Genomic DNA, 11,572 nt, shown 5'->3' with positions numbered 1-11,572 from the left:
TTGAGAGTATAGGTTGATGAAACCCTTGAACCCTAAGCAATTTGGTGGACACTAACACCTCAGAAAATCTGACATTCTTCTATGCAAGAAAGTAGAGTTTGGAAAGCTGGACATGTGTCGATTGGAGAACAGTTGTTTTTTCTAGAGGTTGATGTCGCTTTGTGCCTTAGTTTTCCATTTTTCCTATTTCTGTCATTGCAAATTAAATCCTATACTTCTCTAGAAAAAAAAGGATATTATTCAATCACAACCTGATTCAAACTTTGCTTGGATCTTTGTCTCTTCAGGGTAGGAGAATAAATTCTTGTGGTTTTCTTTCCTTAGGAAAATGGACTCAGACTTCTCACATGCCTTCCAGAAGGAACTCATCTGTGTCATCTGTTCGAACTACCTGGTAGACCCTGTCACCATCTGCTGTGGGCACAGCTTCTGTAGGCCCTGTCTCTGCCTTTCCTGGGAAGAAGCCCAAAGTCCTGCCAACTGCCCTGCATGCCGCGAACCATCACGGAAACAGGACTTCAAAACCAATATTCTTCTGAAGAATTTAGTGACCATCGCGAGAAAAGCCAGTCTCTGGCAATTCCTGAGCTCTGAGAAACAAATATGTGGGACCCATAGGGAAACAAAGAAGATGTTCTGTGACGTGGAAAAGAGTCTGCTCTGTTTGCTGTGCTCCAACTCTCAGGAGCACGGGGCTCACACACACTATCCCATTGAAGGGGCCGCTGAGGAACACCGGGTAAGAGATAGCTCTGCAATCACCTGAAAGCTGGAGGGTGGCAGAGTTAAAGAGATTAGAAGGACGATGAGAATCATCATGGTGATTACTCTCTTCTTTACTGAGTGCCAGGTGCTGTTCTTGGTATCAATTATGACATTTTGAATAAAATTTGCAACTCTACGTTCCTTCATGGAGCTTGCACCCAAAAAGAGACTGATTAAGTAAATGTTCTTATTATTGACTCTACAGTTCAATGCTAAAGGCATTGAAAAGCAACCAAAACTACAAGTGCAAAGAAATGTATTTTTGAAATATATTTATATTACTGGACAAACGAGTATGGGGATAGCACACTACAAAATCAGGGGGCTAGCATAGTGGGTTCTGAAGCAGGATGTTTCACTGAACATTAGCCAGGTTACAGGAAATCTTGACTCTTCAGTTTTCTAAACTGTTCTATATTCTGAAACCTCAGAACTGAAAATATCAATTGAGGATGAGCAGTGAAAAAATTGTTTTTTTCCCTTCTCTCTAATGTATTTATAGATTACATCCCTTGCCTGCGTATATCATTCAGAGTGTGGAATCTATGGTATTTGACTTTCTGTTTTTTAACCTCATAATTCTTTTGCAGGAGAAGCTCTTAGAGCAAATGAGGATTTTATGGAAAAAGATTCAAGAAAATCAGAGAAATCTAAATGAGGAGAGAAGAACAGCCCTCCTCTGGAGGGTAAGTATGAGACCGTGAGTCCTCACAACCAGCTTGAGATAAGCATGCTGACAACATTTATATTAGCAACTTGAGTTGAAATTCTCATATGCCAGATTTTGTCCTGTGTTTATTCATAGGCTGGAAAACAAGCAGACTCTTCAATATAATGCTTGTTCAGGTTTTTTGGAAATGTTCTTCAGATAAGTAAAAAATAAATATAAATTCTGAAGGGCAAGTATGTGCTTAAAATTAATAAATATTTCAGGCAGAGTTTTCTGAATAAGTTGAATTATATCATATTAATTACATAGTACATAATTGAGAAATAAAGTTATTTAATGTTGAATATGATGTTGGCCAGGGGGAAGAAATCAGGTAGGAACAGTCATTTAAGAAATGTGCCTGTGCTGGTGAAGTCTGATAGCAAAGGACCCAGATGATGCCAGTTCATGTAGGAGAAAATGTAACATGATGAAAAGCTGAGGAGAAGGGGTAAAAAATGACTGGGGGAGTGAGAGAATAACTATGTCAATATTGAGAGGAGAGACACAATGGAATGGAGATTCATGTTCTTAGAATGGCAGGGCAATACAGAGCCTATGGCTTTTGACAGAAGAAAGATAGGAGACAGAAAAGAGGTAGTCGGTTTGAGAGATGGGGGTTAAATTTTTTACTAAGATCCTTTTTGTGTGATGGCTTCTGATTCTGATTATAATATACTAAAATCATTTCTACTGACAGTGATTCTTTAGTCTGTGAAGTACAGAGATTTGAAACAACAAACTAATTGAGTAACAAAGATTATATATATTATCCATGACAATTTGACAATCAATCATAAATTTTACTTGTTTTCTAATGGTATTTCAGATTTAAGAGGACATATATTTAAACATTTAAATCTGCAGGGCTAATTTGCAGGTGTTTGGGAATTGATGAATTACTTAAATTTTGAAGGAAGGTCTTGTTTAACTCATCAGACTGTTTGTAAATGATGGAAAATAAAAGATGGAATGAGGAGGATGAATTTGTGGGTTCTGTGAGGTGGAAGTAGGCCTGGGTATGTAACCTACAAAATCCATGTCCCTACAGGGCGATGTGGTTTTACGGGCACAGATGATCAGGAATGAGTATAGGAAGCTGCATCCAGTTCTCCATAGGGAAGAAAAACAACATCTAGAGAGACTGAACAAGGAGTACCAAGAGATTTTTCAGCAACTCCAGAGAAGTTGGGTCAACATGGATCAAAAGAGTAAACACTTGAAAGAAATGTATCAGGAACTAATGAAAATGTGTCATAAACCAGATGTGGAGCTGCTCCAGGTAAGAATGGAGGATGCCCCTTGAGATACTTTGTATTAGCTGCCCTTTACATCTTTGCCTTCCATTGGGTACCCAAGACATTATTTCTTCTTCTCCCACATTGATGGTGAGAGCCATATAGAGATAAACGATAACTGCTAACCTAATCTTCGAAATAAACCTTTATGAAATTGTGCAACTAGATTTCCATAGAACATTTTCTACCACAAGCTTCCTCCTCCAGCACATTTCATTAAAACTGTGGAAGAAAAAAATTCATGTGAAAATTCTACTTTTGTCTCCAGTGGATAATCCATAGAAATTATGGAAAAACTAACATTTCCTTCTTCCTCCTTTTGGGAAGTCCTAGGTTTGAAATGCTCTTAATTTCAGCCATATTAACCTTTGGGGGCTAGCCCTGAAAAAGACTACATTGTAGACAGCTGCAGCAATGCACAGTCACTACTCACACCTTTCTCTCTCATGCAAATTTAGGGTCCTGAATTTATCAGAAATTGATTCTGTCAATAGGTCTTACTGGTATAATTGCTAGAGATGAGAACACATTTTAAAAGAGTTGCAGTGATAGTATATGGCAATTCTAAAGTTTTCAAAGCTAAAGACCAGATAGGCAGAATAACAACTTTTTTGTTTGTGTGTTTGGAGAAAGAGTCTTCTTCTGTCACCCAGACTGAAGTCAGTGGCCCAATCTCAGTTCACTGCAACTTCTGCCTCCTTGGTTCAAGTAATTCTCCTGCTTCAGCCTCCCGAGTAGCTGGAACTACAGGCATGCACCACCACATCCAGCTAATTTGTTTGTATTTTTAGTAGAGATGGGTTTTTGCTATGTTGTCCAGGCTAGTCTGGAAATCCTGACCTCAGGTGATCCACCCACCTTGGCCTCCCAAAGTGCTGGGATTACAGGTGTGAGCCACCTCACCCAACAAGAATAACAACTTTCTAAAGAAGTCATTTTTTCTTTCTCTCTCCCTCTCTACAGGATTTGGGAGACATCGTGGCAAGGTATGTCTTTGGTCATCAGTGCAAGCTGGAGCACAAGGCATGCCATGAAAACATCAAGCTGTTTCCAACAAAATGAAAACATAATTTACTAACACCATAATGTGCCAGTGTGATGGTGTGTGTATGCGCGTGTACTCATGTGTTTGTGTGGTGTGTTGAATGTTACCTATGCCTTTTATCAGACATTAACCTTTTCTTAGTTTCCCAAGTGACTCAGGGGGTTATGTTTTGAATAGTTCAATGCAGAAGTTGCTAGAATACAATTGCCTGTTTTTAGGATTCAGAATCCTAATTAGAGATAAACTATTTGGTGGCAGATAGGGAGAGAGGCATTTATCTTTCAGTGGCAGTAGGTTAGAAATGGAGTGAATAGTTAGAAAGATTCCCTAAGAGCCACAAACCCATCCTAGGATTGTGAAGGTACATTACCATATCAGAAGTGGATTTGAATGAAGCATTTTCTGTTGGAATCTATTAAACACAGACATGGGAAACTTAACCAACTCAACCAACTTCCTTGCAGGAGTGAGTCTGTGCTGCTGCACATGCCGCAGCCTGTCAATCCAGAGCTCACTGTAGGGCCCATCACTGGACTGGTGGACAGGCTCAACCGCTTCCGAGGTGAGTGTCGCCCTCTTGGTGGGATCAACATGCAATGCCTTCATTTATGGTTTTCTATGGGCAGCTTTACCAGTGTAATCATCTTTCATCTAGAAGAAGTGAATAGTCTGTGAATAGGTATTTCTATTTATAGTTTCACTATCATCAAACTGACCAGAATAAATAAAATCTGGTGAAATGTAATAGGAATCAGCCACATAACAAATTTCTTAGAAAAATAAAACATGCAGAAGGGCCCTTTAGGACTTTAGGAAGCATTCCCTGATACAATTTCATGTATACAATTATTACATGAAATATACAGAACTAAATTAATTTAGGACATTTCCATTTCAAATTTAGTGCAGTTAACAACTGATTTGAGTGACAGTGTTTTTTAAAATACATTTCAGGTGAAGTTTCACAGCATTTATAATTTTAGTCACGTTTTTAATCCACAAAAGCATACATGAGTAACTTATATAACAGCGCAAAAACTGAGAATCTGTGAAGCATAGAAACGTGATTTAGTGGTTGATGAGGCCTTAGATAGAACTCCAGGATAGATGATGATAAATCTAGCAGACGAAAGAAGCCTGTGTCTGAATCTGACATGAAAGTCAGATAATTCTTGCAAGGAATCTGCACTTTTCAGAAGGCAGATTCAGATTTTCTCTTTAAGTATGAATTTGCTAGCTTCAGTGACAGATTATAATATTTCTGGCAAAATGGTAACTTTTTATTTGGGTCTAGGAATGCTCCCCACCTCATCTCCCGTCCCCAGCCTCCTGCTCTGCCCTGACAGAGAAGAGGCAATGGAGGTTAATTTTATTGCTATGGACTTGGCTGCAGGGCAAGAGCTTCCAGTTTTTCAGTTGTTACGAAAGGTCGCTCAACTAGACATAGACATGACCTTCCTCCCCTTTATACTTTTTGAGTTTATAGAAATTGTGATCATTGTAGTTTAGCTAATTACTTGTACAGATATACTAACACCCTTTGATTCCAACATTTTTCCAGACAGAAGTTTCTTTCTAATCTTGACCTGTGTTTTCTAGTGAGAGTCTCTTTCTTATCTGAACATGAGAATTGATAAACTACTTTTCACTTGAACATTCTCTTTTTTCTACAGTGGAAATTGCCTTCACTTGGGAAGTCACCAATCACAATATCAGGCTGTTTGGGGATGTGAGAAGATTGATGTTTAGACGTGGATCTTTGAATTCTGACAGATCTGACTATTTTGCTGCATGGGGAACCTGGGTCTTCTCCTCTGGGAAACACTACTGGGAGCTGGATGTGGACAGCTCTTGGGACTGGGCTCTGGGAGTCTGTAAGGACTCCTGGATGAGGAAGAATAGCACAATGGTTACATCTAAGGACATATTTCTTCTTTTGTGCGTGAAGGTGGATAATCGTTTCAGTCTCTTGACCACCTCCCCATTGTTTCCTCACTATGTAGAGAAACCTCTGGGCCGGGTTGGTGTGTTTCTTGATTTTGAAGCTGGAAGTGTGAGTTTTTTGAATGTCACCAGGAGTTCCCTCATATGGAGTTACCCGGCTGGCTCCTTAAATTTTCCTGTCAGGCCTTTCTTTTCCACTGGCCACAGATGATCAGGATTAAGAACTCTGACTGTTTGGTAACTCCATATACAAGGGATCCCTTCACTGTTGATACAAAGAAATCATACTGTTCAGGCTTTTATCTATGTTAGTGTCACTTCATTTTGTTGCTATTAAATAGAAAATATGTAAAATGCAAAACCTTTTTGTACATTTTCTTACAATTAAAATAATCTCCTATGGCCCATTTCCTAAAATATGTATTGTGATTTTCAAGTGTTTGTGAATTTATTGGATGGAATTCTGGAAATATGTGGGTGTATGTTTCCAACTTAATGATCTCATGCAGGAACAAAATTTGCACATCACAGACTGACAGGATTTTGTACAATGCACTTGTAAGTGTGAACGTTCCCTCCTATTAATACAGTAAATTCTACACCTCATCACTTTAGGGGGAAAGATGTACTTTACACAGAAGTTTTCACTGAATCTTTGGGCTAGAGTAGGAACTTAACAGTCATACATCCTATGGAGACAAAATACATTCTGAGAAATGCATTATTAGGCGATTTTATCATTGTGTAAACATCAGAACACACTACAAAAACCTACGTAGAATATCCACCTACAGACATAGGCTAATGGTACAGTCTATTGCTTCTCTGAGAAGTTGCTAGCAATGTCTGAGCAAGAACCAAAAGAGTTTAACCCACATGGAATTCTGCTATTTATTAAATCAAACAGCATCACCCAGGGAAAAATAGACAGATGAGCAGACTGTCTGTATTAAATGTGTTAATACTTCCAATTCACACAGACTGAATTCTCATTGATACTCTAGAGACCTGAGACATAACCGTCACCTCATGTTACAGTGGAAACATATTAGTATCAGGGGTGAAAAAAAACAACTAACTAAATTAAACCAAATCAAAAAACAAAACAAACATAACCCAGTTCTGATGAAAACCCAGTTTATAGTGAGTCCATTGAGTCTGTCTACCCACCAAATGGTCATTTTCATGATCACTGATTAAATAATGGAAACAAACATTCTACTTCCAGTCCAGCAGATGATCCTGGCTGATGTCTGGGGTTCCTTGGTTGGGGCTGTTACCTAGAATATATTCAAACGACCTCTCCAGGTAGTCGCTTGGCCTTGCTCACAGCATAGTAGATAATTTTCCACAGTGAAGATTCCCACAGAGTCAGGAGAAGTCTATACTACCATTATGCTACAGAGTAAAACATCAGCTGCAGTTACAACCCTACACAAAGTAAAGGGACTAGAACACACACAGCAGTAGCAGTCTTGAAGTTACATCATAGAAAGACAATGGGGGATGGAATATATATTTTAGCACTTTTTAGCGAGAATGGGGGAGGAATATAACCTACTACACCTACTCTTCCTAAGAAGTGGACATTGAGGATCTATATCCAGAGATTCAGGGTCCTGTAAAACGAGATCCAAAGAGCTCCTTATAGAAACACCATTCAGATTCCAGATTCCTGTAAAGGGGCAATCGACAATTAACCACGTTAATATTCTTTTGGAAGTTTTCTTCAAGATTTGGTATCAACTGGACAATCATTATGAACACAACACAGCAAAATCACTGAGGTAGATGCACACGATACTGGAGTAGAGGGGTGGAAGGGGTGGTCCATCTCCTTCAAGGTGACCACGTACAGACACAGTAATTCTAGGACAGTGAGATAAAGAAGGTCAGTGCATCCTTGTCAGGACCCCTCTTCTGATGTCTGTATGTGGCTGCAAGCTATTCATGTAAGCCTTTAGAATACCTTGTGCTTCCCAAGATTTCTTGATATTAAGATTCACTGACTGGGGTTCCTAGTACATAGAATACTTTCAGCATAGAGGGTGACAAAGTCTTTCCCTCAAAAGCCAGAAGTTCAGAAACCTGTAGCCGAGTCATCCACTGGACCTTACCAGTAAGTGTGGACTGAAGAGACAGATATTGGTTTGAAGCTCAGATAAAAGCTTTTCCATTCTCACTGCCTTGTAGACTCTCATACTCAAAAGGGAAGGTGAGGCTAGGTCCTGTGACTCTTCATTCTTCCAGACTGTGGAAGTTTTTGATGCTGACTCAGAGATATGTTCTCTGTTTACTAAAATCTAATGTCTATTAACATTCTGCTGCAAAAGAGATAGGCCGCGTCCTGTCACAGGCCTCTCACCCTGTGCCCATATGTTCCACTCCTCTGGCCCTTACTGAACCATGACGCCTGCCAGAATCACTCTGAAATTCTTCTGCGCCTCTGTCAGTCTTCTGGCCCAGTTCTCAGAACACAGGTCCCTGTCTATCCGCTTTCCAATGATCTGTCCTTGCCCTTCAAATTCACAACATAAGAAAAGTTGGTCATTAAAACATCCCAGAATGGGAAATAGGGGTTGCCTGTTTTGTCTGAGACCAGCAGTGCAGATGCAGGACTCTAAGGGAGGAGGAGAAAGCAAAAGTTGATGCCTTTGAAACTGCTCAGTCACACCCTTATGAATCTAAAAGGGTAAAAGGTATTCGGGGTTAACTAATGGCAACAGAAAGAGGACAGTCAAGTTCAGGCATATATGGAGAAGGAGAGTTTCTATCAGTGTCTGACACAAAGTAAAACTCTCTTTCTTTACCGGAATGCACCCATAAATGTGTCAGAAAAGTAAAGTTTGGTGAGGAAAAGCAAAGTTGTAGAGAACAAGGGATACTGATAAAGAAGACAAGAAGCAACATTTCCTGCACATGTCAAAATAATTCTTGAGTCCTTATATTTCCTGGAATTGGCATGAGGTTTCCACTGTGTATTTTCCACTGTGAAAAAGTCAGGCGAGAGTAATGTGGTATCATGGTTAAGAGCGATGTCTTGAAGCTAAATTGCCTGGATTTGACTCCCAAACTCACTGCTCATAAGCCTCATTCCCAGAGCAAAGTGCCTTTCTCAAAGCCTTGTGTATGGGTGTGGGGTATATGGGTATATTAGGCATATATTTATAAAATATAGTATTTGTACATACACAGTAATTGTATATACGCAGACACGGAGTGACCATACAAACTGTACAAGGACAGTGGCCATGGCTGGTAATTGATTTTTTTTCTCATCAATTTTATAACAAAATTACTTACAATGAAATGAGGTTATTTGAGGGTTTGATGTATATGAATCTTTCTACAACTTGCCTTTTTTATTATATAAATATGCTGTGGAGTACAGATGGATGTTTTCCTTCATCGTAATCTTTCAGATTTTATTTCATAAATTTTTAGATTTATAAGAAGTTGGGAAGATGATAGAGACTTACATATTCCCATACCTGGTTAATTTTCACTCTAAAATAATCATCTTACATTTTCATTGTACATTTGTTAAATCTAGGAAATCAATATTGATACGTTACGACGAGCTGAACTCCAGACTTTATTCAGATTTCCCCCCAAGTTATTTGGTGGTACGTGCTTTTATTAGATTGAATATCCGGATTAGGATTAGATTGAACATTAATGATGAAAGAATTTGTGGGTGTTGACTGTTATTTAGCGCATGGATCCAGGGAAAACATTACAACCTTGACAGAATAAAAGCCAGGCCTAAAAATTCCATCGTAAATAACGCCTTACTGTGGTTTTCTCTGCCGCTTCTGCTTCATACCAAACACTCAATCATATTGTCTTGGTATCTGTAGTTTTTAAGTCTACTGATTGTGTTCTCTCTCTCTGTCTCCCTACTCCTGTCTCCCAGCCCCATCTTTCCCTTCCTCTCTTTCCCCTGTATTTCTTCCTAAATAACAGCAATGGTTTCTACCAAATTTTAGTATTCAGGTAGATCTTTGTAAAACAATTTTGTGTTCGTTTTATTTTTTTTTTTACCTGGGATATTATTCTTTGTCCTTTTCATGGGTTAATAGCTCACAGTACACTTCTTGAAAAAGCTTCTCTGTTTTCACAGCTAGTCTCATCACTGATTCTGTTACTCAAGTTTTTTTCTGCACCAAAATGGTAAAGTTCACAATTCTGAGAGCATTACATTTTCTTTCAAAATAAAAATGAAGGATGTACCTGTTGCTGGAATTTTTGGGGGAACTGCTTCTGGGATCTGGGAACCTCAAGTCTGAGGGACTGCAGATGTACACACATCACTTCCTGGGCACAGTACTCAAGAAGTAACATAAGGTCCATGTGAAAGCACCTTGTAAGTACTGTCATTACTCACTTAACCACGGGAATACATTCTGAGAAATGCGTCATAAGGCAATTTCATCACTGTGCTAAAGCAAGCCTAGACGGTATAGCGTACTACACACCTAGACCATATGGTGCAGCCTACTGCTCCTAGGCTATAGACCTATACAGCATGTCACTCTACTGAATACTGCAGGCAACTGTAGCACAATGGTATTCGTGTATCTTAACAGATCTAAACATAGAAAAGATACTGTAAAATATGGTATAAAAGATAAAAAGTGATACACCTGTATAGGGCACTCGCCATGCATAAAGCTTGAAGGACTGAAAGTTGCTCTGGGTTAGTGAGTGAGTGAGTGTGAATGCCTAGGACATTAGCTTATAAACATTGCTCTGTACTCTTAAGCTAGACTAAAATTTATTTTTTAAATGTTCCTTATTCAATATTAAATTAACCTTAGTTTACTGTAAATTATTACCTTTTAAACTTTTAATTTAACTTTTTTATTCTTTTGTAATATGCTTAGCTTAAAACACAAAACACATTGTACAGATTTTTGCAAATATTTTCTTTATATTATGGTTGTATAAGCATTTTATTTAAAGTATTTTGTTAAATGTTAGGACACAAGCACGCACATTAGCTAAGGCCTACACAGCGTCAGAGTCAGCACCTTCACTGTCTTCCACCTCCACATCTTGGCCCACTGGAAGGTTTTCAGAGGCAATAACATGTATGGAACTGTACCTCCCATGATAACAACGCCTTCTTTTGGAATATCTCCTGAAGAACTTGCCTGAGGTTCTTCTTGAGGAGAGATAATTCGTTTTAGAAACACGTGGTATATGTTTGGTTTGTTTCTTTTGTTCATCATACATTTCCATGAGTAATGCATTGTGTATGTTATGACAGCTGTAACATCGCTATCAGATGGGACTTATTCAGTTTCGTTATAACTTATGGAATTTCCATCTTGTATGCATTCTGCTATTGGTCAAAAAGTCATTATGCAGAGCCAGACTGTACTCACTTTCTTCCCTTGTGCTTTCTGAGTTCTGCCCTGAAGCTGTCATTTTGTGTGGCAGTAGTCTTTGCAGCCACAGCCAATGGTCCTTTTTCAGGCATACGGGGAAATTTATTGTGAAATTATTTTCAGGCAAAAAGTTTTGAAAGGCAGTTTTCACAATACTTTTAATACGGGCAAAATTTGTTGAAAGCATTGAGAAGTTATCTAACTGCAGATTCTTAATATCAAATTCCAGGACTATAGTGTATTCAAGCGAGGTGGTTTCACTTCAAAAAGTAAAGTATAAAGGTGGCAGTGATTCTTTAAAATATAACTTAAATCCAGGCATGGCTCCCAATTTGCTTAAGGAAACTGATTATTCTGTTTATGTCAGACCTAACTCACAAGAACATGATTCACACACACACACACACACACGCACACA

The 11,572-nt window shown here is 38.8% G+C and overlaps 1 protein-coding gene across 1 annotated transcript; it reads left to right on the top strand.

The window, feature by feature from the left end:
• Positions 1–328: 328 nt before the first annotated feature.
• Positions 329–5,972, top strand: LOC144334537 (tripartite motif-containing protein 43). Its single transcript, XM_077964777.1, has 6 exons — positions 329–739; positions 1,356–1,451; positions 2,526–2,756; positions 3,736–3,758; positions 4,282–4,379; positions 5,491–5,972. Exons 1-6 carry the CDS (start codon positions 329–331, stop codon positions 5,970–5,972), a joined length of 1,341 nt encoding a protein of 446 aa, XP_077820903.1.
• The last annotated feature ends 5,600 nt before the right edge of the window (positions 5,973–11,572 follow it).

The sequence above is a fragment of the Macaca mulatta genome, chromosome 14 (genome assembly GCF_049350105.2).
Source record: "Macaca mulatta isolate MMU2019108-1 chromosome 14, T2T-MMU8v2.0, whole genome shotgun sequence".
Lineage (NCBI taxonomy): Eukaryota > Metazoa > Chordata > Mammalia > Primates > Cercopithecidae > Macaca > Macaca mulatta.
This window is presented reverse-complemented; position numbering and strand designations above follow the sequence as displayed.

What these genes read in the sequence shown, in the direction of transcription:
- LOC144334537 (XM_077964777.1), top strand. Translation starts at nt 329, where the DNA reads ATGGACTCAGACTTCTCACATGCCTTCCAGAAGGAACTCATCTGTGTC. An exon ending in GGGCCGCTGAGGAACACCGG is followed by an intron (nt 740 to 1,355) that starts GTAAGAGATAGC and finishes ATTCTTTTGCAG; the next exon opens with GAGAAGCTCTTAGAGCAAAT. An exon ending in TTGGGAGACATCGTGGCAAG is followed by an intron (nt 3,759 to 4,281) that starts GTATGTCTTTGG and finishes ACTTCCTTGCAG; the next exon opens with GAGTGAGTCTGTGCTGCTGC.